We start from the raw sequence: 26,885 nt of genomic DNA, 5'->3' as shown, positions 1-26,885 counted from the left end.
TTGAAAGCTTGTGCTTGGTTCTCCCGGACTCTCCTCCATGTGCCTTTTCTCCTTGGTGATCTTGATCTGTGTCCTTTTGCTGTAATAAACCAGACCCAGGAGTTTAACTGCTTTCTGAGTCTAGTGAACCCTAGCAAACATAGGTCTCTAGCATCACGACTCTGTAGAGGCCCTCCCGGCTGGGGCCACCTGCTCCCCCGCCTCCAAGTGAAACTCACACACAGATCTGAAAATGAGACTAAGCCTGCAACAACACACTCTTTAGTCTCAAGTTACGCAAGTTTAAAGATGCAGGTATTATTATGATTCCATATTCTTTAATTTTCTTTTTGTTGAAGCCAAAGGCTACAAGTTTCAATAGTGGGAACAAAACAGTAGATGAGAAATAATTGACATATGTGCAATGGAAATACACAGCATTCACCTGGCCATTACATCTTTATAGAAATAAAGGCAAACAAAGGGAATATTTGCAAGTCAAATCACTTGAAGACATATCTATATAGATACTGAGAGAGGGAACATCCTTTCTCATCAGATATTCTCTGTACTTGTCATTACTAAATTAAATCCTGTCTGTGATTTAACCGATTGTTTTAGTTACAATTGTTTATATATATATAAGCCTTTACCTCAAAGCTATGACATTTTTTGTTGTAGCAAACTGTATTTGTTTAATATTTGTTAAACATATTTGAGCTTACTCAACAGTTTAGTACCATTTAACTCACTGTGAAGAAGAGTTAAGGTAGCAGGCCTTAGACTGCCATCCTTTGAGCTTCAAAGTTTGCACTTGGCTGGAGTTGGGAAGCTTACATTTCGGGAGGTTTCCATCATACCCAGAAATGATGAACGGCTCAGTGTGCCTATTGTTTGTGTAAACAATGTGGCTTATGCTGGTGACCTGCTATCATTCCGGAGATGTAGAATTTTGGTTATGTTCTAGACAAAGAGAGCCCAATAAAAACTCTGGGCACTGAGTTTCTAATGAGCTTCCCTAGTAGACATTTCAGATATGCTGTCATAACTCACTGATGGAGCTTAAATTAAACACTCAGGACTCCTGAAACGTGTCTCTGGTTTCCTCTGGACTTCAGTCTTTGTGCCTTTTCCCTTGGCTGAGTTTGCTCTCTATTCTTTATGCTGTAATAAGTCATAGTCATTGAGTATGATAATATGCTGAGTCCTTTGAGTCTTCCTAGTAAATCATCAAACTTGGGGTGGTCTTGAGGACCTCCAACACAATCATTCATTATGACTTTTAAAGTCTTATAGATCTGACCATAAAAGCCCATGTAGAGTCTCTTCGAAGTCAACATATGTCATATACTGTGCCAACTATATTCACAGCTTTGTGTAAACACTCTGAGGACCCAAACATTGTAATAAAAATACCCTGCTGTGTGTAGCCATTCACTAAAACACACATACACTGAATGTCTACTAAGGAAAATAAAAAAGTAAAACGAACAGATCAGACAGCGGCTGGATGCAGGGATGATGAAAGAAAAATGGCTGTGAGTTGTCTGGCTTGGGCAACACGGCAGAAGATAGTGGGATTCACTAAGATGTTCTTCAGGCACCTCAAACACAATGCCGAAAACCAAATGCCTACCTTGGCAGTTCTCTCTCTCCCCACCACCTCAAACCCAGAGATTATCTGTATTTTCTACACAGTTACAACAGGTTATGCAGCCATTAAAGAGAGTTTGGTTTATCTCACTCAACCTAAGAGGATGGCCAAGATATATTGTCAAATGAGAAAGAGGGGTTATAGCTAAACGAGCATTATTTGATCCATTTTAGTAAAAATGAATGGTGACCAGAAAAACAAAGACTCATCCTATGAGAACCAATATAGGAAACTGATAAGGGCATAGATTCTGAAGCCAGCCTAACTGGCCTCCAATCTCTAATCTCACACTTCCTAATTCCTTGGCAAATTCCCTAACCTTTCTGTGCCTCAGTTTTCTGATCTGTAAAATGGAGATAACATTACCTACCTCAAAGATTTGCTGCAAAGGTTAAAAGAATTGATGTGCGTAAAATATTCAAAACAATGGCTGATACATAGTAATACGATATATGCTTGCTTGCTCTTATGATTATTATGGGTGCATCCTCATGGCAATGGCCATGGCCACGTGACATGTGCATAAACTCAGTGAATATGAATACAGAGAAGGTGTGGAAGGATGACAAGTGAGTAACAGACATGAGAAACACTCAACCTGGAGAGATGGATTTGGGGAACTCTGTAGATCACTGAGAGTAAAATGCCTTGAGAGGGAATTAACTCACTCATGCCATATATCACAAGTGAGAAAGCAATGACCAAGGATGGATCCTGGGAAGCAGAATTATTTAATAGATGGAAGGAAGACACAGGCTCTCTTTAGGAGAAAGGCAGGAGAAAGAAACCAGGACAGGATCTTCAAGTCAGAGATGTGGGCAGCAGTAAAAAGGTCCAATAACAGATTTGGGAGGACAGGTGGGGGCGCAAAAGGGAACTTTGTGAGACCAACTTAAGTCAGGTGATAGTGGTAGAGGCCATTCTTTAGTTGTCAGTGGGGTGAGAGGGAGTGAGGAGGTGGGGACAGATGGTGGACAGAACAGTTAGACAGGGTGTGTCTGTGAGAGAAAGGAGAAAGACAGAGCTCAATGGGCTTGTGGGGCAGAAAGTGACTGGGGGTGAGACTAGAGACATGAACACAGGTATAGATTATGAGGATAGAAGGAGCTTAAAACGAAAATGTTAAAGACCTAGCAGTAGGAGTGTAAAAGAAAGAGGTCCTAGAGAATTGAAGAGTGGGGAAAATCTGTTAAACCACAAACAGGAAGAGTGATCCTGGAAGAGGAGTGACCCCTTCTCCTTTGAGGCTAGAACAGGTTTAAAGAGCTGGGGAATTGTACACACAAATATTTCCTGGAGAACATAACTGAACAATCTGTGGATCATCCTCAGTTATTAGATTTGTTAGTAGAAATATTTATGGATACCAACATAGAAGACTGCAGGCCTTCCATTCCTCCAGATAGTTTAGGATTTCTATTCCAACATCAAGATAAACCACCAGAGAACCATGACTTTGGACTACACAGTTTTGTTTGTTTTCTCAGAGTCCTTTTTGGAATTATAAACTAGGCAAAGAAACAGAAAATGTATAAAAAAACCAAATGGAAATTAAATAATTGAAAAATTCAAAAACCAAAAGGGAAACTCAGTGGGTGAGCTCAATACTAGATTAAATATGAGAGAGAAAAGAATCAGTGAGCTCAAAGAAAAATCAATGGAAATTAATCAATCTGAGCAAAAGAGAGAAAATAGACTGGGGGGGAAAAAGATGTGAGCCTGAGGGACCTGTGGAACAACAACAAAAGATCTACCATTCATGTTATTGGAGTCCCTGAAAGGGAGGAGAAAGTGTGGAGCTGAAAAAATATTTGAAGAACTAATAACTCAAAATTTCCCAAATTTGGCAATGGGCATACACTAACAGATTCAAAAAGCTGAGCAAACACTAAACAGGACAAACCCCCAAAATTCACACCAGGTTACATCATAATCAAACTTCTGAACTCTATATACAAAGAAAAAACACTTTGAAAGCAGCTTGCCAGAAAGGATGCGTTACAGATAGGAGAACAATGGGTCAAATGCAGTAGATTTCCCATTTGAAACCAAAAAGGACAGAAGGAAATGACATGCTTTTCAAGTACTAAAAGAAAAAACTGCTGACCCCAAATCCTACATCCCACAAAAATATCTTTCAGGAATGAAGGGACATAAAGCCATTTTTAGATGAAGGAAAACAAAAATATCTGCTCAGAAGACCTACCCTAGAAGAAAGACTATAGGAGTTCACAAAAAAGAAAGGAAATGTTAACAGAAGAAATCTTGGGATTTCAACAAGGAAGAAAGAACAATGGAATGGGTAAAAGTAGGGGTAAACTATTCTTCTCATGAGATTTGTAAAAAACGTTTGACAGTTGAAGCAAAAATGAGGATATCATCCAATATGGTGCTCGTGTATGAAGAGGAAATACTTAAGACTGGGGAATGTAAAAGGAGCCAAAAGAAGTAGTTTCTACATGTCAAAGTGCTAAAATGTTGATACCGTATGCTGTGATAAGTTATGTGTGTACAACACAATACCTAGAGTAACCACTAAACTACAAAGAAATATACTCAAAAACATCATACACATATCAAATGGAATTATAAAAATTAAAGTAACCCACAGGAAGGTAAAAAAATAACAATAAGAGGAACGATAAACAGGGAACAAACACAAAAATCACAAAATGGCAGACTTAAGCCCTAACATATCAAAAATTAAGTGTAAATGGTCTAAATATACCAACTGAAAAACAGAAATTGGTAAAATTAATAAAAAGCAAACATGACCTGAATATATGCTATTCACGGAAACTTACTTCAAATGTAACAATATAAATAAGGTTGAAAATAAAATTATGGGAAAATATAAACCATGCAAACATTAACGAGAAATGCAGTAGTGACTATATTAATATCAGATAAAGTATACCTCAAAGAAGAGAAAATTTACAGGGGCAAAAAGGGATATTACATAAAGATAAAAGGGTCAACACACCAAGGTGACATAGCAATCCTAAATGTCTAGGCACCAAACAACAGAGCTTTGAAATACATGAAACACAAACTGATAGAGCTTAAAGGAGGAACAGATAATTCCAGAATTATAGGCAGGACTTCAACACCCTCTCTCTCAGCTATTGATAGAAATACTAGCCAGAAAATCAGCAAGGATATACAAAATCTGAATAACATCACCAACCAACACGATCAAGTAGACATTTATACAAACACCACCCAATGACAGTAGAATACACATTCTTTTCAAGCAGGCTTACAGAACATTCATCAAAGTAGACCATATCCTAGGTCATAAAACAAATCTCAACAAATTTAAATAGCTGGATCAAACGTAAAACAAACTGGAAATCAATAACAAAGAGAGAGAATGAGATACTCTAAACAGTAGGAAATTAAAACACACAATCCTAAATAATCCATGGGTTAGAGAGGAAGTCTCAAATAAAAAAATATTTAGAACTGAATCAAATATAATTAAAAGGTATTAAAACTTGTGAGATGAAGCTAAAACAGTGCTGTGAGGAAAATTTATAGAACTTAATGCTTAAACTAGAAAAATAAAAAACCTCAAATCAATAATCTAAGCAACCATCTCAAGAAACTACAGAGTGAAATACAACCAAAACAAGTAGAACAAAGAATATAAGAAAGATCAGAACAGGGGCCGGGCCGGTGGCATAGCGGTTACGTTTGCACGCTCTGCTTCGCGGCCTGGGATTTGCCAGTTCGGATCCTGGGGGCAGACCTATGCACCACTCATCAAGCCATGCTGAGGTGGAGTCCCACATAAAGCAACTAGAAGCATGTACAACTATGACATACAATTATCTACTGGGGCTTTGGGGAGAAAAACTGAAAAAAGAGGCAAGATTGGCAACAGATGTTAGCTCCCGGCCAATCTTCCTCAAAAAAAGAAAAAATTAAAAATAAAAAGAGAACATAGCATGGTGGAAGGATTAAAAAAAAAAAAAAAGATCACAACAGAAATCAGTGAAATTAGGAACAGAAAGATAACAGAGAAAAAAACAATATAAAGTGCTGGTTCTTTAAAATGATGAATAAAATTGATAAATGTCTCAAAAGACTGACAAAAATAAAAAAGAGAGGACACATTTCCAAAATCAGGAATAAAACAGGGGATATAAGTATGAAAGGACAATAAAGGAATACTTAAAACAAATAAGAAAATTTAGATGAAATGGAACAATTTCCACAAAAGAATAAACTATGAAAATTCATCAGATAGGAAACAGATACTCGGAATAGTTTTATACATATTAAATAAAATAAATACATAATAAAAAGCATTCAAAAGAAAAATCTCCAGGCCTAAATGGTTCACTGGAGAATGTTACCAAACATTAAAAAAAATAAAACCAATTCTACACACTGTCTTCCAAATAATAGAAGAAAAAACACCTCCCAACATATGTTGGGAGGCTAGTATCATTTAGACACCAAACTAGACAATGACATTACAAAAAAAAGAATGAACAAAAGTAAGAAAGAAAAATGTGTATCATTATCACTCATGAAATAGAGAAAAACTTCCTCAACAGAATACTAGCATACTGGATACTGTAATATAATATATAAAAATAATTATACTCCATGACCAAGTGGGGCTTATTTCAAGGAGACAAAACTAGTTCAACATTACAATTCAAATAAATGTAACACATCATATAAACAGGCTACGAAAGAAAAAACATGATCATATCAATTGAAAGAGAAAATGCATTTGACAAAATTCAACACCCATTCACAATAACAAAAAAAATCTCAGCAAATTAGGAATAGAGGGAAACTTTCTTAATAAGAAACCTCTACGAAGAAAACCTTACAACTAACATCATACTTAACAATGAAAAATTGAATGTTTTCCTCCTAATATCAGGAACCATGCAAGCATATCCTTTCTCACTACTACTATTGAACATCATATTGGAAATTCCAGCCAGTGCAGTAAGACAAGAAAAAAAACAGTATATGGATGGAAAGAAAGAAATAAAACTATCTCTATTTGCAGATGATATTTCTGTGTAGAAAATCCCAAGCATTCTATCAAATAAAAAAAAAGGCTACAGTTCAGCAAGGTTGCAAGACACCAAAATAACATCCAAAAAATAATTATATTTCTGTATACTACGAAAGAGTTGTGTGAAAACTGAAATTTTAAAAATCAATGCCATTTATAATCACTCAAAAAAAAACCTAGATATAAATCTTACAAAAATTGTACAGGACCTATTATTGAAATTTATAAAACAGTAATGAAATAAATCAAGTAATACTTAAATAAATGTTGAGACATACCAAGTTCATGAATTGGAAGACTCAACACAGTAAAGATGCCAATTCTCAAAGAATTGATCTATGAATTTAACTCAATTTCTATCAAAATTTGATAAAGATTTTTTTCTAAAAATAGACAAGCTTACTCAAACTTTATATGGAAATTCAAAGTAACTAGGAGTGCTACATCAATTTTAAATAGGAAGATTAAAGAGAGACGAATCGCTTTATCCAATTAAAAGATTTACCACATAGCTATGGCAATCAAATAAACTAATACAACGAGATCAAGAAAAAGTCTGAGTATTAGGTCTTTAAAACCACATGGAGAAAATGTTTGTTTTTTAAAAATCAAAGCCTTAAACAGTTTTAACTGGTACAATAAAATTTGCCCATTCATATGTGTATTTTTATCTCCTCAAATATAAAGGAAATATTTGACGGCTCAAGCCTTCATACTTCTCACACAAATTAAGCTCCTTAAGAGTAGAGACAATGTTTTAGAAGGAAGAAGACGTTCGGTGAAAGTTTCCAGACCTGTCCTGACACTGGACAGCAATTAATGTATATACATAACACATAAAGAGTCTAGGTCCTTTACCTCTGAAACAAAAGTCTCCTCCTACAGGTAAACTAAGGAATCCATGACAGACTGCCATAGGCTTGGCAATGAAGTCTGAAAGAAACTGTATTTGCAGTTCATTTTCTCTTCTAAGTCTCTCCCTTCTTTTTTAAAAAAGAATTCCTGAGATAACACTGCAGTGTAAACTAAGGAGAACGATGTAGCTGAAGGATTTCCTAAGTGCATAGTAACATCTGCGTCTCTCTCCTGGATGAATTCTCAGATGGAGAATAAGGCTCTAGGCTGGGTCAATTTCCAATATGACTTTTTAGATGACAACTGATATCCTCCAATAGAAGGTTTTCTCACAGAGAAGAAAACTGAGGGGTTTCTCTTTGGTACGAATGATCAGATTCTGAGTAAGATGTTTCCTCTGGCAAAAGATTTTCCTCAGTGGTTACATTCAAAAAGTTTTTCCCCAATAGGAGTTCTTGGAGGTGGACCGAGGATTGCCCACCTGTGAAGGGTCTTCCCACTTCTGTTACACTGACAGGGTTTCTCCCAGAATGAACCCTCTGATGCTGAGTGAGAGATGAGCTGCGACTGAAGGCCTTTCCACACTCACTGCACTCATACGGCTTCTCTCCAGTGTGGATAATGGAGTGTCGAATCAGGTTTGTGCTCCAGCAGAAGGTCTTCCCGCACTCGAGGCATTCATAGGGCTTCTCTCCACTGTGAATCCGCTGGTGCCTCGTGAGGCCTGACCGACGGTTAAAGGCCTTCCCACACTCCATGCACTCATAGGGCTTCTCTCCAGTGTGGATGCTAAAGTGTCGAATGAGGTCTGCCCGATTGCTAAAGGCTTTCCCACATTCTTTGCACTCAAAAGGTTTCTCTCCAGTGTGGGCCCTTTTATGCAAGATAAAAGTAGAGCAGTGGGTAAAGGCCTTCCCACATTCACTGCACACATAAGGCTTCTCCCCAGTGTGAATCCGCTGGTGCCTCTTGAGGTATGACCTGTGGTTGAAGGCCTTCCCACACTCAAGGCACTCAAAGGGCTTTTCCCCAGTGTGGATGACATAGTGGTGAATGAGGGCTGCGCTCTCACAGAAGGCTTTCCCACACTCACTGCACTCATAGGGCTTCTCCCCAGTGTGAGTCTGCTGGTGCCACATGAGGTATGACCTGTGTTTGAAGACCTTGCCACATTCAAAGCATTCATAGGGATTCTCACCACTGTGGATGATGTAGTGTCGAATGAAACCTGGCCTATCTCGGAAGGCTTTTCCACATTCTTTGCACACAAAGGGCTTTTCTCCTGTGTGGCTCCTGTTATGCAAGACAAAAGTGGAGCGATGGGTGAAGGCCTTTCCACATTCATTGCATTTATAAGGCTTCTCTCCACTGTGAATCCGCTGGTGTTGTGTAAGGTGTGACTTGCGGTTAAAGGCCTTTCCACATTCCATGCACTTATAGGGCTTCTCCCCAGTGTGGACCATGTGGTGTTGAAGTAGGTAAGTGCTCTTACTAAATGTTTTCCCACACTCTGTGCACTCATAGGGCTTTACTCCAGAGTGAATCCTCTCATGTCGAGCAAGTAGGCGTTTCTTGTTAAAAACTTTTCCGCATTCATTGCATTTAAAGATATTTTCCTCTTCCTGAATGATGGGATCTTTACCTGATCCACATGAGTCATGGTCAAGAACAGCACCTCCCAGAGGGACTGGCTCCTGTACAATCCATGAACATACACCATCAGCTGTCCCTAAACCATCGTGTTCAGGGCTCACTTTCCCAGGCAGCTTCTCCCTCTGGGGGTCTATCTCTGGTCTCAAGTGTCCTTCCTGCATTTTCGATGGCCCATCCTGATCCTTGGTTTGGCCCACCTGGGAGTCCCCTGGGGCTCCTTGTGCTAGCTGTTCCTGGAGAGAGGCTCCCTCAGACTGGGCTGGCTCACAAGTGGTAGGTCCTGTGGTCTTGGGGTTCCCTTCATCACCTGAAAGAAATCCAATACACAACAGGGCCTATTAGTAATGCCAACATAGAAGAAACAAAATCAGCATCTCAGTGAAAAAAATGAAGATGAAAATATTGCCTCTCTGTCTTCTATGTTTTGCTACCTCTGAATCCCAGGATAGCAATTTCCTTCTTTCCTGGTCTTTGGATTGTTGACACCTTGAAACTGAGAGCTAGGAGGAAAGGCTGGGTTAGGAGACTGAGTGCTGGCGAGGAAACACAGTCAATTCCAGATTGGATATTTATGCAAATATGTAACTCATTTGGGCCCCTCAATAGTTTATGCTGAAGAGATGACTCAGGGCATGGCCTGGCCACACTAGCAAGATCAACCATGGGATTAGAGGGTTGGGGTTTTGAGCCATAAGATAAAAATTAGGGCTCTGGAAAGAGATGGAAGGAGGGCAGGAGACTTAATCATGTAGGAAATGATTGAATTGTACATATATAATGAGACTCAATAAAACTCTGGACCCTGAAGTCAGGTGAAATTGCTAAGTTGGCAATACTTTGTGCATATATTACCATACATCAAAACCAGGAAGGTACTTAGTCCCTAAGGACATGGTAACTCATGTTTGGAACCCCTCCAAAAACTGAAAAACACCTGATACAGATCTAGTAGAGAAAGACTTAACAACAACCATCTTAAAGAAGCTCAGAGCTAAACGAAGATATGGAGAAAGTCACAAAAACTATGTATAAACAAAGTGGAAATATCAATGAAGAGCTACAAAACCCAAAAAGAAATCAAAAAGAAAATCTGGAGCAGAAAAGTACAATAACTTAGGAAAAATAAACTACAGGGATTCAAAGGAAGATTTGAGCAGGAAGATGAATCAGCAAGCTTGACAATAGGATAATGGAAATTATCAAGTCTAAGGAACAGAAGAAAAAAAAAAGATTGAAGAAAAGTGAACAGATCCTAAGGGAACTGTAATACACCATCAAGCAAACCAATAAACTCATTGTGGGAATCCCAAAAGGAGAAGAAAGAAAGGATCAGAGAGAATATTTGAAGAAAAGGCTGAAAACTTCCCAAATTTGATGAAAGACATCGAAGAAGTTCAATAAACTCCAAGAGGAACTCAAATAGACTCATATCAAGAAAAATTATAACCAAACTTTTGAAAGCCAAAGATAAGGAGAGTATCTTGATAGCAAGAGTAAAGCAAATTGTCACATACAAGGGATCCTCAATAAGATTATCAGCAGATTTCTCATCAGAAACTTGAGAGGCCAGAAGGCAGTGGGTCAACATATTCAAGTGTAAGAGAAAAAAACTGTCAACCAAGAATCCTATATCTGGCAAAACTGTTCTTCAAGACTGAGGGAGAAATTAAGACATATATAAAAGCTGAGGCAGTTTGTTACCACTAAACCTGCCTTGCAAGAAATTCTCAAGTCCTACAGGTTGAAATAAAAGGACACTAAAAAGTAATTCAACACCATATGAAGAAATAAATATCTCAATAAAGGTAAATACATGGTCAATTATAAAAGCTAGTATTATTGTAACAATGGCTTATAACTCCACTTTTTGTTTTCTACATGATTTAAGAGATGATTTTTTAAAAAAATTATTAGTCTAAAATGTAGTATTATTGTAACTTTGGATTATAACTCCACATGTAGTTTCCTACATAATTTAAGATACTAATGTATTTAAGACAGTTATTAGTTCAAGTTTTTGGGTATACAATATATAAAGATGTAATTTTGTGATATGAACAACCGAAAGGGGTAGGATGGAGGTTTAAAGGAATATTTTTTTATGTTATTAAAGTTAGGCTAGTATAAATTCAAATTAGTGTTGTAACTTTAAGATTTTAAACATAATCCCCATGGTAACCACAAAGAAATTAGCCACAGAGTATAAGAAAAAGGAAATGAAAAAGAAATTTAAATGTTTTACTAAAAAAGTCAACTAAACACAAGAGAAGACAGTAATGTAGGAAATGAGGGACAAAAAAAGCTATAATGCATATAGAAAACAAATATCAAAATGACAGAAGTCTCTCCATATCAGTAATTACTTTAAATGTAAATGGATGAAACAGATTGGCAGAATTGATAAAAACATGTGATACAATTACATGCTTTGTACAAGAGACTCACTTTAGATCCAAAGACACAAATAGCTTGAAAATTAGATAGAAAAAGATATTCCATGTATATACTAACTAAAAAAGAGCAGAGGTGGCTCTATTAATATCAGACAAAATAGACTTTAAATTAAAAAAGATTATGAGAGACAATAATAAAAGGTATAATACAGCAAGAAGACATAACAGTTGTAAACACTTACATATTTGACGACAGACTATCAAAATATATGAAGCAAAAAATTGACAGAATGGAAGCAAGAAAGAGACAGCTCTACAATAACAGACAGAAACTTCAATATCCCATTCTCAATAATGAATAGAACAACCAGACAAAAGATAAGTAATGAAATAGAGGACTTAACCAACATAATAAACTGACTAGATCTAACAGACACATACAGAACATTCTACCCAATAATAGTATACACATTCTTCTCAAGTGTACATGGGATATTTTCCAGGATAGACTATATGTTAGGCCATCAAGTTTTGACAGATTTTAAAAAAGATATCATACAAAGTATAATTTGTTTTAGTGAAATGAAAACTTCACATACCAAAATTTATGGGGTGCAGTGAAAGCAGTGTTAAGAGGGAAATTTATAGCTCTAAATGATTACATTAAAAAGCAAAAAAGATCTCGAATCAACAACCTAACTTGACAACTTAAGGAAGTAAGAAAAGAAGAACAAACTAAACCAAAAGCCAGCAGAAGGAAGGAAATAATAAAGATTAGAGTATAAATGAATGAAATAGAGAAGAGAAAAACAGAGACAATCACCGCAACAAAAAGTTGGTTCTCTGAAAAGATCAACAAAATTGACAAACTTTTAGCTAGAAGAACTAAGAACAAAAGAGACTCAAAGTACTAAAATCAGGAATGGAAGTGTGGACATTACTGTCAATTCCACAGAAATACATAAAGAGTATAAGGAAGTACTATGAACAACTGTACACCAACAAATTGGATAACCTAGATGAATCCGACAAATTCCAAGAAACAAAAAATCTATCAAGACTAAATCATGAAGAAATAAAAATCTGAATAGATCTATACCTAGGAAGGAGATTAAATCAGTAATCAAAAACATCCCAAAAAAGAAAAACCCTGGACCTGATGGCTTCACTGGTGAAGTCTACCAAATATTTTAAAAGAACTAATACCAGTCCTTGTCAAACTCTTCCAAAAAACTGAAGAGGAAGAAACAATTCTTAATCAATTCTGAGGCCAGTATTACCCTGATACCAAACCCAAAGACACTACAAGAAAAAAAAACTACAGACCAATATCCCTTAGGAACACTGATGCAGAAATCCTCAACGAAATATTAGCAAATCAAATTCAGCAGCACATTAAAAAGATCATACACCATGATCAAGTGGGGTTTATTCCTGCAATGCAAGGATGGTTCAACATGAAAATTGATCAATGTAATACACCATATTAACAGAAGGAAGGAAAAAACCACATGATCATCTCAATTGATGCAGTAAAAGCTTTTGACAAAATTCAACATGCTTTCATGATAAACACACTCAACAAACTAAGAATAGAAGGAAACTACCTCAACATAATAAAAGCCATATATGAAAAATCCACAGTAAACATCATACTTAATGGTGAAAGAATGAAAACTTTTCTTCTAAGATCAGGAACAAGGCAAGGATGTCTGTTTTTGCCACTTCTATTCAACATAATACTGCAAGTTCTAGCCAGAGCAATCAGGCAAAAAAAGAGAAATAAAAGGCATCCAAATTGGAAAGGAAGAAGTAAAATTATCTTTGCAGATGATATGATCTTATACATAGAAAACCCAAAAGATGCCATAAAATAATTGTGAGAACTAATAAATGAATTCAAAGTAACAGGATACAAAGTCAACACACAAAAATCAGCTGCATGATTTCTATACATAACAATGAACAATCTGAAAAGGAAATTACGAAAATAGTTCCAATTACAATAGCATCAAAAAGAATAAAATGATTAGGAATTAATTTAAACAATGAAGTGAAAGACTTGTACAATGAAAACTACAAAATATTGCTCAAAGAAATTAAAGAATATGTAAATAAATGGAAACACATAACATGTTCATGGACTAGAAGACTTAACATAGTTAAGATACTGAGACTACCCAAAGTGATCTACAGATTCAATGCAATGTCTATCAAAATCCCAATGACAATTTTTGCAAAAATAGAAAAATCCATCCTAAAATCCATATAATCTCAAGGGACCCTGAAAAATTAAAACAATCTTGAAGAAGAAGAACAAAGCTGGAGGACTCAAAATTCCTGATTTCAAAACTTACTACAAACCTACAGTAATCAAAACAGTGTGGTACTGGCATACAGACAGACAAATAGACCAAGGGAATAGAATCAAGTGCCCAGAAATAAATCCTCACATATATCATCAAATGATTTTTGACAAGGGTGCCAAGACCATTAAATGGGGGAAAGAAGTCTTTTCAACAAATGGTGCTGGGAATACTGGATACCTTCAAGCAAAAGAATGAAACTGGGACCTTATCTAACATCATATACAAAAATTAACTCAAAATGGATCAAAGACTTAAATGTAAGATTTGAAACTATCAAATTCTTAGAAGACAACAGGCATGGCATTGGATTTGGCAATGATGTCTTGGATATGACACCAAAGGCACAGGCAACAAAAGAAAAAATAGACAAATCAGAGTTCATGAAAATTCAAAAACTTTGTGAATCAAGAAACTATCAACAGAGTAGAAAGGTAAACCAAAGAATGGGAGAAAATATCTGCGAATCATACATCTGATAAGGGATTAATATCCAGGATATATAGAGAACTAAAACTCAATAACAAAAAACCAAACAATCCAATTCAAAAAGGGGCAAAGGACCTGAACAGACACTTCTCCAAAGAAGATACACAAATGGCCAATAAGCACAAGAAAAGAACTTCAACATCACTAATCATGAGGGAAATGCAATTCAAAACTACAGTGAGGTCCGGCCCCATGGCTTAGCGGTTAAGTGTGCGCACTCCACTACTGGCGACCTGGGTTCAGATCCCGGGCACGCACCGACGCACCACTTCTCCGGCCATGTTGAGGCCGCGTCCCACATACAGTAACTAGAAGGATGTGCAACTATGACATACAACTATCTACTGGGGCTTTGGGGGAAAAAAAAATGGAGGAGGATTGGCAATAGATGTTAGCTCAGAGCTGGTCTTCCTCAGCAAAAAGAGGAGGATTGGCATGGATGTTAGCTCAGGGATGATCTTCCTCACAAAAAATAAATAAATAAATAAAAACAAGTTGGACTTACAAAAAAAAAAAACTATAGTGAGATACCATCTCACAATCATTAAGATGGCTACTATAAAAAAAAACAGGGGGCCGGCCCCGTGGCTTAGCAGTTAAGTGGCGCGCTCCGCTACTGGCGGCCCGGGTTTGGATCCCGGGTGCGCACCGACGCACGGCTTGTCCGGCCATGCTGAGGTCGCGTCCCACATGCAGCAACTAGAAGGATGTGCAACTATGACATACAACTATCTAGTGGGGCTTTGGGGGAAAAACAGGAGAAGGATTGGCAATAGATGTTTGCTCAGAGCCGGTCTTCCTCAGCAAAAAGAGGAGGATTGGCATGCATGTTAGCTCAGGGCTGATCTTCCTCAAAAAAACAAAAACAAAAACAAAAACAAAAAAAACAGAAGGGGCTGGCCCCGTGGCATAGTGGTTAAGTTCACACACTCTGCTTCTCCGGCCTGGGGTTCTCAGGTTCGGATCCTAGGTGTGGACCTACACACCGCTCATCTAGCCATGCTGTGGCGGCGGCCCACATAAAAATGTAGGAAGATTGGCACAGATGTTAGCTCAGGGCCAATCTTTCTCACACACACACACACACACACACACACACAAAACAGAAAATAACAAAAGTTGGTGAGCATGTGGAGAAATTGGAACTCTTGTACACTGTTGGCGGGAATGTAAAATGGTATAGTATCTGTGGAAAACAGTACAGCAGTTCCTCAAAAAATTAAAAATGGAATTACTATATGATCCAGCAATTGCATTTCTGGATATATGCCCAAAAGAACTAAAATCAGGGCCTCAAAGAGATATTTGTACTCCCATATTCACAGCAGCATTATTCAAAATAGCTAAAACATGGAAGCAACCCAAATGTCCATCGAGGGATAAATGGATAAGCAAAACGTGGTGCTATATATATAAAATGGAATATTATTGACCCTTAAAAAGGAGGGAAATTTTGACACATCCTACACAACATGGATGAACCTTGAGGACATTATGCTAAACGAAATAAGCCAGTCACACACACACAAATACTGTATGATTTCACTTATATGAGGTACTTATAGTAGTCAAAATCAGACACAGAAAGCAGAATTGTGGTTGCCAGGGGCGGGGGGTTGGTAAATAAATGCGGGGGGGTTATTGTGTAATGGGTATAGAGTTTCAGTTATGGAGCTGAATGGTGGTGATGGCTGCACGACATGAATGTATTTAATACCACTCAATTGTACACTTAAAAATGGCTAAGATGGGGGCTGGCCCTGTGGGGCAGCGGTTAAGTGCACACGCTCCACTTCGGCGGGGTTCGCAGCAGGTTCGGATACCGGGGGCACACAGACGCACCGCTTGTCAAGCCATGCTGTGGCGGCATGCCATGTAAAGTAGAGGAAGATGGGCACAGATGTTAGCCCAGGGCCAGTCTTCCTCAGCAAAAAGAGGAGGATTGGCAACAGATGTTAGCTCAGGGCTGATCTTCCTCACAAAAAAAAAAAAAAAAAGGCTAAGATAAATTTTATGTTATGTGTATTTTTACTACACACACTCAAAAAAGATAATATGAAGAATGTACAAAGAAAAAAGAAATCAAAAAGAATCAAAAATCCCTACAAATCAAAAAGAAAATGCAAACAAGAAAAATAGGTATTTATCACGAAACAACATTTCAAAGAACAAAACACAGATTGGCCCAAAATCATATGATAAGATGCTAAAGCTCCTAGCAATAAAGGAAAAGCAAATCAAGACCATATGAGGTACGACTTTGTGTCCACTTGACTGTCAAAAACTGAAGTCTCATAGTATTGAGTATTGGGCAAGGTATGGATCAAAGGAACCTCCACTCTTTCCTGGTGGAAGTGTAAATTGGTACAGTTCCTTTAGAAAACAATGGGAATTATCTTGTTAACTTGAAAATTTGCATAGCCTATAATCCAACAATTTCACCCAGAGAAACATCAAAAGACATCCCTAGTCACGTGCAAGATGACCAATACACATGAATCTTCTTGGCAGCACTGTTTGTGCGAGTGAAAAGATGTGAACAATTAAACGCCCCAGAGAGCAGACGAATACAATGTGAGACGGGAGCAGGAGCATTTTTTATTTATTTTCTTCAACTGTAAGGAACTTGAGCATATTTTATGTTGAGTAGAGAAAGGATGAAGTTATAAAACAAGCGGAATATAAGTGAAGAAAGTATTTCCATGAAAAGGTGTTTTGTAGATTCTGGTGACAGAATTGGCCGTGGCCAAGGGCAAGACCTCTTCCACTAGGTGAAAAGAGAAGCTACAGACATGAGATTCTATGAGCGTAGAAGGGTTGAGATTCAAGCAGTAGAAGGAGGTAGGCTTCAGTTTCAACAAGAAAACTTGCTGACACATTAGTGGCCATATGCCAAGACACCCGTAGCTGAAGAAGCAGTAATCATCTGGAACAAAGTCTGAGCACCTGGACTGGCTCGTGCAGCACACAGAGCTGACCAGAGGCACAGAGCAGATGCAGAGACCAGTTAGGAGACTATTGGTACCTCCAGGGAAAAGATGATGAGAGCTTGGACTGAGAGTGTGGGAACAGATCTCACGGAGGTGGCAGAAGTGATGGATTTAGGAGACCTACATGATGTAAAACGGACAGGATTTGGGAATGGCCAGATGCAGAGAGTGATGGAGGGGGAAGTGTGAGGAACTCTCTGAGGCTGTATCTAGTCTCTAACCTGCTTGTATGGCAAACCATTCACTCAGACTTGGGAGGTGGGAGGAGTGAACAACATAGGGGCTCCTTGCCAGGCAGGTTGACTTTGGGTGCCTTTGAGATATTCAAGCGGAGATGTGGGACTGAGGAGAGGGCAGAAGGCCTGGGACAAACTCTGAGGGGCTGTGGAGAGAATGGACAAAGCAGCCCAAGGGACCAACAGAGGGGAGAGAGCATGACTCTGCGGTGGCACGAGTCACTACACACAACGGCCCCAGCACCCTCAGCAGTTCAGACGTGGGGCAGATAAGGTCAAATGTCACCTTGAGGTTTTACCAATCGGGAGGGACAGGAAGACAGGGAACAAGGGAGTGCTTCTGAGATTCTGACTGACGCTCAGAGGAGGGGTGGATGGAGAAGGTGGGAAGGGGGTAGGCAGAGTGTAGCTGGACAGAGGGACCAGGAGAGGAAGAAAGGCCCTTTCCTCATAGTGCAGAGGGACACGTGAGACACCTTCTTTATTCTGACCAATGTGACAGGAATGACACCAACAGCTTACTGTCACGATGGCTCAGAGGCTATGCCAACAACCCAATGACACAGAAGCTACTATTACTAGCATTTTCCGGAACAGAGTGAGAGTAGCAGACCACACTCACCCAACCCTTTGTTCCTCTCCTTGGACACACAGCTCGTCCTCCTTTCCCAGCCCCAGGCACCCAAGTGAGGCCAGATGCCTAGTTCCTGTCAGTGGGATGTGAGGGGACCTGGTGTCTGTGGGAGTGGGTGTGACATCTCCCCTGCCCCTCTCCAGTCTCCTCTGCCAGCTGGAGGGTGTCAGGACAACCTTAAAGCCACACGTTAACCACACAACGGACCTGGGTCCCTGCCTGCTGACCCACATGCACCTTGGTGTGAGTGAGGAAAACAGCTTCCACACGCTGAGCACCGAGATCCTGGAGTATGTCTGATACGGTAGCTAGCTTTAACTTAGCCGAACTCATACACAAACACACGATGAGATCCTGCAACTTTGCTAGAGCCACAGAGCAGGTGATCGGCAAGCCAGGCTTTCAGCCCAAGCAGTTGGGGCCCAACACAGATCTTAGCTCACACCTCTGCCCTCTGGGAGGACAGAGGGCCCCTGGGCCAAAGGGCTCCATGGCGTCCAAACCACCAGAGGCCACGACAAGAAGCTTCCCCAGGGAACCACGGCCAGTGGTCTCCCCAGGTCTCCAGCCTGCAGGCTCTCCCAGCTGCCCACACCTGGGCTCCTACCTGCACAGGTGCTTTGGGAGAGGTCTTTCTTCACCGTCCACAGCTCCTGCCCGTGCTCCAGCTGGTAGATCAGCTCAGGTCTGGGAACAGGACACCCTGCTCATGGATAAGGAAAGAGGACACACAGGGCTTTTGTGAAATGAAACAAAACTTCTCAATCTAGTCTGGGACTTCAGGATGTGGACCAGACCTCGGAATAGAGCTGCTCCCATCCACACAAAATGGTGACATGCAACCTGGAAACCATACTGCCATGGAGCTTTTATTCCTAATACTAAGTCAAAAACTAATACATAGAGAGAGTATAATCATATTCAAAGGACTGTATCAAGTAACATAAATGCATTATGTCATTTCAAAATTGAAATAAATTTATGGAGTAACTTAACTGACATATTTAAAATACTGATTCTTTTCATTCAAAACAAGGTTATGTGTCTTCATTGATCTAGGTCTTTTTTTAGATCCTAAGCAAAGTTTTGTATTGTTCTTCCTATAGACCACAAGCAAAATGACAATTTTATCTTAGGATTCCCTCATAGCATCCCCAGCAAGTAAGCATTGTGATCAGCACCATTTTACAGATGAAGAAACCACGGCTCAGGCAGATAAGGTGATTTACCAAAGAGTGCAGAACTGGTGAATGGCTGAGCCAATATGGAAGCGCAGGTCTAGCCATCTCTGTTCTCTATGCTGTTTTACCACAAAGCCACACAGCTCTGCTCCAGAAGGTGCTGCGTCCAGGCATGAGCATGATGAGAACCCTCACGAGAGTAACAACAGCAGTAGTGGAGGCAGGGGGCTTCTCAGCTGCTACCCTGGTCACACTAGGCACTGTTCTGAGTTCTTTTCCTAAGCTCCCATTTACCCTGGCTACAGTCCAGGCAGTAGATACTACACTACCACATTTTACCAAGGAGCTCACTGAGGCACAGACAGATTCAGTAACTTGTCCAGGACCACGCAATTTTTAAGGGGCAGAGCTAGAAGTGAACACGAGGGGTCTGGCTCCGGACCCTGGTCTCCCAAACACTACACTGCGGAGGGAACAGTGAACACCCTTGTGTGGGGCCAGCAGCCTGAGATCAGGTGGAGGGTGGTGGCAAGGCCGTGATATGAGCACCAAGATTCATCCTCAGGGAACAGGGGCTGGGGGAGGGGCAGACTCAGTGACTCCAGACCTCAGTATTTCACAAACTACTAAAAAATAATAAAATTGAGACTCTTACACAGTGATATGGTCAATATGGACATTTACAGACACATCAAATATTGTCTATTGTCATCAACATTTCACAAAAAAAGGATTTTTACTACAAAAAAAATAGAGAGGACACCTTCATAAAATGAAGGTGTAGTCCTACACTGAGTAGGTTAAGTTGCATGATGGACGCACCACAGTAGCCGAGTTTTCCTGACTTTGCTGAGGACGGGGACGCCATGAGAATTATAGGGGCAGAGCAGGAACAGTGCCTGGAACAGCCCTGACGAGCATCCAGTGCTCCAAGGACCTGAGCAAGCTGGCGACTATTATTAACCACTTTTCTTAAAAGTGACCCACTTTTTATTCTCCTTAGATTCCTTCAAAAAGGGAATCCTGCATCACTCTGGTAAATGGGAAACTGAGTCCCCTGCACTGATGGCAGGTCACCCTGAAAATACAGCCATGCTATCAAAGTGACGTTGTTAAGACCCAGTGGGCTCACGCTGCCTGCTCGGGGCTGTGTGCTCCCTCTATTGGAAAATGGAAAGTAGCCACACTGGGGAGTGGGCTGTTAAGATTCAGCACTGAAGCCAGATTTTTCCTCAACAACAATCAGGAGGCAGGAAAGAGATGAAATAAAGGAATGGCTTCCTCAGGGTGTCTCTCAATGCTCCTGATGAAGTGTCCGTGCGCCCTCTGAAACAGGGTTTCTCAACCTCTGCACGACTGACATTTAGGTCCAGAAAATTCTCTGTTAGGGACAAGGGGAAGGAGTGTGTGTGTCCTGTGCATATACGGATGTTTAGCAGCATTCCAGATCTCCATCCACCAGATGCCTGTAGCATCTCCATCCCAGCTGTGACAACTAAAAATGTCTCCAGACATTGCCAAGTGTCCCTAGGGGACAACATCATCCTTGGATGAGAGCCACTGGCATGGAAGTATATAAACAGGGTGATGGGAGAAAGCGAGTGTGATAGGGGAGGGGCCTCCATGAGATTTTGTGGTCAGGAAACAGCTGGTGAGGAGGTGGTGACTATGCTGAGAAGGGGCGACCATGTGAAAAGTTGAAATGCCCAAGAACACTCAGCTGGCAGAGAGAACGACAAGAACAGAGGCCGAGGCAGGTATGTGCAGGGGTGGGATGCGGCAAGAAGCCCAGCATGAGCAGAGCAGAGAGAACTGGAGGAGAGCATGTGAAGGTGAGGGATGAGCTCAGCAGGGCTACACGTTGACTTTTTACAGTCATGTGTCACTTAACGACAGGTATGAGTTCTGAGAAATACGTTGTTAGGCGATTTCATCCTTGTGCAAATATCATAGAGTGTATTGAAGAGGAACAAAATCTGGCACCCCAAAATGTCTCTCTTTAACATGAGGATTATTTTAGGTGGATTATTTTTAAGAAACAAAAGACTCCAAAAGCTTTTCTTGTTACCTCCCCCTTAACTGCCTAAAAGAATTCAGATAAAAAAACCTGTCTTGACAAAAAATAACAAATGTTGGAGAGGATGTGGAGAAACAGGAACCCTCATACACAGCTGGTGGGAACGCAAACTGGTGCAGCCTCTATGGAAAACAGTATGGAGATTCCTCAAAGAATTAAAAACAGAAATACCTTATGATCCAGCTATCCCACTACTGGGTATCTATCCAACAAACCTGAAATCAACAATCTAAAGAGGCTTATGCACCCCTATGTTCACTGCAGCATTACTCACTATAGCCAAGAAGTGGAAGCAACCCAAGTGTCCATGGACTGATGATTGGATCAAGAAGATGTGGTATATATACAATGGAATACTACTCAGCCATAAAAAAAGACAAAATTGTCCCATTTGCAACAACATGGATGGACCTAGAGGGTATTATGTTAAGCGAAATAAGCCAGAAAGAGAAAGACACACACTCTATGATCTCACTCATATGTGGAATATAAACCAACAGATGGACAGAGAAAACTGTACTGCGGTTACCAGGGCCAACGGGGGTGGGAGGTGGGCACAAGGGATGAAGGGAGACATGTATATGGTGATTGACAAACAAAAATGCACAACCAAAATTTCACAATAATCTTATAAACTATTAAGACATCAATAAAACAAAACAAAACAAAACAAAAACCTGTCTCAAGAAGCAAGCTATCACCTCAGCATAACGTGAACTAGGTGGCAGACAGGCAGGAACCTAGAAAAGCCTGTTTGTTGGGCTCCCTTCTGTGTTTTTCTGTTTCTGTGTGGCCCAAAAAAACCCTGTTTTCCAAACTTTTGCTCCTGATCACCTACCTGTGAATTGCCTTCCTTCCGTTTGAAGTCCTTGCCTTCCCTGCCCCCAACATCTTTTGTCTTTAGCTGAAGATGGTATTTAAAGAGAGAGCTTCAGACATTTTGGCAAGTTACTTGGTTTTCCTGGGTTTCTCCCATGTATACATGTCATTAAAGTTTTGTTTGATTTTCTCCTGTAAATCTGTCTCATGTCAATTTAATTCTTAGAGCAGCCAGAAGGACCTAGAAGGGTAGAGGAAAACTTCTGCCTCCCCTACAGTACTTACACAAACCTAGATGGTAGAGCCTTCTACACACCTAGGCTACAGGGTACTAATCTTATAGGACCACCATCATATATGCAGTCTGTTGTTGACTGAAACATTGTTATGCTGCACATGACTGTATTTGAAAAAACTTTGTTACAAGTATCTAAATACATTGAACTTTTCCTAATTTTGTTTAATCTCTTCTCATAGACACAGATCATAATTCCAGTTCTCTAAAATAGGCATGCCTTACCCTAAGCCCTGGACATACAGCCCTCCTTTCCCTCAAACTGAGTGGTCTATGGTGATTAGCCTTACGCTGACAAACATCTAAGCTGGTGTTTCCCAACCTTGGCACTCTTCACACATGGGCTGGATAATTCATCATTGAGGGAGCTGTCTTGTCTATCGTAGGATGATGAGCATCATCTCTGGACCTGACCTACTAGATGCCAGTACCAGCCCCACCAGGAGTGACAATCAAAAGTGGCTGCAGACATTACCAAATGTCTCCTGGGAGGTGAAACCTCCAAGTGTTGAGAAGCGCTTCTCTAACTTTTCTCTCTTGTGCTAGCAGAGGATCTTGGTCCTGGACTTAGGAAACCAGATATGATCGTGAAGGCACAAGAGAATAAAGAAGCCCCATAACCCATAACCGAGATCACGCTGTTTAGAACAATACCTGCTGACACTGAAGGCAAAGGCCTCCTGGGGCCTGCCTGACTCACCCTCTTCCTGGAGAACATCCCAGCACTCACGGCCCTGTGAACTGGGCTTTAGGGGACACCTGAGCCAACCAGGCTCAGTCAGGTCCCTCTCTGGAACGTGAAATAAGAACCTCAGACAGAGGCCAGTCTGTGCTGGGCACTGGGGACAGAGGTTCAGGGAAGTATGGGCTCGGGTGGCCATTCCTGCCTAAGGGACACCCCAGAGAGCCCAGCAGCAGAGAAGGAAAGAGAAACAATATAAACATGCAAGGAAGTAGAGACAAGGAACCTGGGGGCCACAAAGGGCAGGGACTGAGGTGGCCAGTCCTGTCACAAACTCACTGAGGAGAAAAAGCCATTCTGAAATGATAGCGACATGAGCAGACCCAGAGAGAGAAGCCAGGACAAGAGACTCAGAAGCCAGGGCATAATCATGGTGGTTCCCAGTTCCCATGTCAGTCACTCAAAGGGCCCAACCGGAAATCCTGCCTTTAGGTTCCTTACATCACTTTCTAGGAGCCAAAGGGGAACTGTTTCTTGCCCAAAGAGACACAGGGAGACCAGGCAGGAAGAGGTGAGTCTAAAAAATGACTGAAGCTGTGGGAGGAGGGAGAGAGGGCTCCTGAGGTCTTCTTGACCAGCTGAGACGGAGCCAGAGGTTGGAATGAAGGAAGTGGCAAGTCCCCCCAATGGTGGAGTGGGGGCGCCTTACCCAGAGACACCAGGAGCCCACAGTTTTCTAGCATCACCTCCTGGTACAGGGTCCTCTGGGCCAGGTCCAGCTGCCCCCACTCCTCCTGGGTGAAAGTCACGGCCACATCATCGAAGGTCACAGACACCTGGAAAGTCAAATAGAGGCAGTAGCATTAGCCTTGGGGGTGTTGAGCAGGATCAGAACTCATCTCTGTATCACTGGCAAAGGTGCAGAGAGATCAAGGCCTTAATCACCGAGCACCTCCTGAGGGCCAAGCTCTGTGCTGGGCTCAAGGGGGAGGCGGTCAATGCTTTGGACATAACACAATAGTGTAAGAGAGAGAAGCTTCCTATGCAGGAGCTGCTGGAAAATGACAGAAGACAATGGGAATGACATGTAGACTGTGGGATGCAGACTGTAAGTGCTCCAGGACGTCAGAGGAATGAGGAAATAATGATAATAATATCAATGATGGAAACAGCAGCAGTACCCGAGCCTCACTGGTCCTACAAGCTGCCTGCCCCATGCTGAGGGCTTCACATCAAGTCTTAAAGTACTAAAAGTCACCAGTTCTTTTTCTTATTATTTTTTATCTTTTGCTGAGGAAGATTCACCCTGAGCTAACATCCATTGCCAATCTTCCTCTTTTTGTATGTGAGCTGCCACCACAGTATGGCCACTGACGAGTGGTGTAGGTCTGCGTCCAGGAACCAAACCCGGGCCGCCGAAGCAGAGCATGCTGAACTTAACCACTAGGCCACCGGGGCTGACCCTAAAATCCCCATTTCTTAAGTCATCGTTTTCAGCAGTGTCTCCTGACTAAAAACACTTCATATGGAGTTTGCCTTGCTAATGTTACTCCCGCCACCATATTCTACACATTCTCCTCAATGTGAAATGTCCAGCAGATGCAGGACCACATCCCTATTATGACCAGACTTACTAATTAAACATAAACAGTTCAGCCACTCCACTCTCATATAAACAGCTTTCACTAGCGCAGATCCATAATTCAAATCTTCCAAGACATTGGCTCATGGTTTTTCACTTGTATCTTCACTGCTCACATCTCTGTGCTTTCCAGCTTCGTCCTCTCTATCAGTTTTCTTGAGTTAATATTTCTATTAAACACCTGGAAATTCCAAATAAATTAACTGGTTCATACATAGGAACTCTGCAATATTACTCATTTCTGGTGCTAGATAATCTGATATCACTGGGCACATTTTAGGCAGATAGGTAAGAATAGAAAAATCAACGAGGGCCTCAACATTGAAAACCAGATGGTATATGTTTAAATAATGAAAATTCTCTGACATGCAATCACACAGCATCCCATACGAATGGTTAGGGGTGCACACATGGCTTTCTCTGGTTGGTCTTAACTTGGAAGGGGGGAAAAAATTAGGGAAAGAGTCAGTTATTAATCAAGTCCTGGCCATTTTGGGCAGACTGTTACAGAAGTCATTGTTTAGCTTCCTGGACTGTCACTAGACAGTAATCTGGCCTCCGGCAAGTCTGATTTAGAGCAGGCCGGCTTCCTGGGTTGTTTAGTGTAGCCGAGGGGTTGGTTTCCTGGGCAGGTTGTTGCAGGTTCTGGGTCAAAATTCTGTATTTATATGTAGTCTGCCTAGTGTCCATCCGTATATTAAGTCTCTAATGTTCCAAGACTGGAGATAAAGTGACAAGCCAGCTCCACTTGTCAAACACAAATACAAACGCAAAGAGAAATCCAGGGCCTTTCCTGACTCCCACTCCGCCCAGGAGCACTCCCCTAACTAGCAGAGAAGCAGCAACGCCGAAAACATCGTCCACTCACCCGCGCCGGGTCCCTCCACGCCGCCGCCATCACGGGACCCTGTGGAGAGAGCGGGGCCCGGAGAAGCGGCCACAGAAGCGGGTCCCGCGGGCTCAGCCGATCGCCACCCCTCCCCTGCCCTGCGCCGGGTGACCTCGGCTGACTGTCGCCCTCCCCGCCCACGGGGAGGCTCACGGCTCGTTCAAAGGCGCAAAGGTGAGTCCTAGCCACCTTTCCGCTCACTTTCGAAGAGCCGCACTGGAAGCCGCCACAGAATAGTGACCCCCGCCCCACAGCTGGCGTGGACGGAACCGTCGCACACAAATGACGTAGGCCACCAAAGGGCCGCATGTCCCGCCCCACCCCCCAACCCCGACAGCAGACCGCAGGAAACGCCCAGGTCCTGGGCCGTCATTGGCCCAGGGCCCGCCGCAGACGCACGGTGCACAGGCTTCTGGGTAATGTAGTCTTTCTCTGCAAACAACGAGCAGAGGAGCACGCCCAGGAGCCGGTCTTCCTTGGTGTAAAGGACTTACCAGGTTCAGGGGTCCGTGTCAGACCCGCCTCTTCACAGTGGGCACAATTCGGGGGAACAGAGGCAGGGACGACACCGTGCATTCTATGCCCCGGGAAATCGAGGCTCAGGAGGCGGAGACCTCCGCCCGGGGTCACGACAAGTGCAGAGGCGTGGAACCCGCCCGCGGCTCGGCTCGGGACTTCCCCTTGCGCATTATCTCTTCCCCGGATCGTCTTGTAAGGGATACGGATAAATGAGCGGTCAGAATAACCGCAGAAGGAGGACGTCCGAAGTTTCCCTCCAACACGGTGTGCGCGCACAGAGTCTCTCTTGGGCGTTCTTTGACCCAGAGCCACCTCCATTCCCTGAAGTGGGGAGGCTGCAAGTAGGGGTGGCTTGGAGGAAGCCAGGACTCCAGTTTCGGCATGGTCAGTTTGAAATGTCTGTACGACCACAAAGTGTCTCACCTGTGCACTTCAACCTATGTGTGAACATTGGGAGAGGGTTCGGGCCTGGATATATGAATTTGGGT

General features: G+C 41.6%; 1 protein-coding gene across 3 annotated transcripts; it reads right to left on the bottom strand.

The window, feature by feature from the left end:
* Positions 1 to 249: 249 nt before the first annotated feature.
* Positions 250 to 26,121, bottom strand: ZNF805 (zinc finger protein 805). 3 transcript variants are annotated; one of them, XM_058530448.1, is made up of 4 exons: positions 25,858 to 26,121; positions 24,057 to 24,183; positions 18,901 to 18,996; positions 250 to 9,492 (listed from the first exon to the last, which is right to left on the bottom strand). In XM_058530448.1, the coding sequence occupies exons 1-4, from the start codon at positions 25,885 to 25,887 to the stop codon at positions 7,862 to 7,864; spliced, it is 1,884 nt and encodes a 627-aa protein (XP_058386431.1). In that variant the 5' UTR covers positions 25,888 to 26,121; the 3' UTR covers positions 250 to 7,861. The 3 variants fall into 3 exon arrangements, with proteins under 3 accessions (XP_058386431.1, XP_058386432.1, XP_058386433.1); XM_058530449.1 differs by lacking the exon at positions 25,858 to 26,121 and adding an exon at positions 24,982 to 25,418; XM_058530450.1 differs by lacking the exon at positions 25,858 to 26,121 and having other exon boundaries at positions 24,094 to 24,150.
* Positions 26,122 to 26,885: the final 764 nt, after the last annotated feature.

The sequence above is a fragment of the Diceros bicornis genome, chromosome 34 (assembly GCF_020826845.1).
Source record: "Diceros bicornis minor isolate mBicDic1 chromosome 34, mDicBic1.mat.cur, whole genome shotgun sequence".
Lineage (NCBI taxonomy): Eukaryota > Metazoa > Chordata > Mammalia > Perissodactyla > Rhinocerotidae > Diceros > Diceros bicornis.
The sequence above is the reverse complement of the archived record's forward strand: the minus strand, read 5'-3'. Positions and strand labels throughout refer to the sequence as shown.

What these genes read in the sequence shown, in the direction of transcription:
- ZNF805 (XM_058530448.1), bottom strand. Translation starts at nt 25,887, where the DNA reads ATGGCGGCGGCGTGGAGGGACCCGGCGCGG. An exon ending in TGGGCTCCTGGTGTCTCTGG is followed by an intron (nt 18,997 to 24,056) that starts GTAAGGCGCCCC and finishes ATCCATGAGCAG; the next exon opens with GGTGTCCTGTTCCCAGACCT. An exon ending in CTCCCAAAGCACCTGTGCAG is followed by an intron (nt 9,493 to 18,900) that starts GTAGGAGCCCAG and finishes GATTTCTTTCAG; the next exon opens with GTGATGAAGGGAACCCCAAG.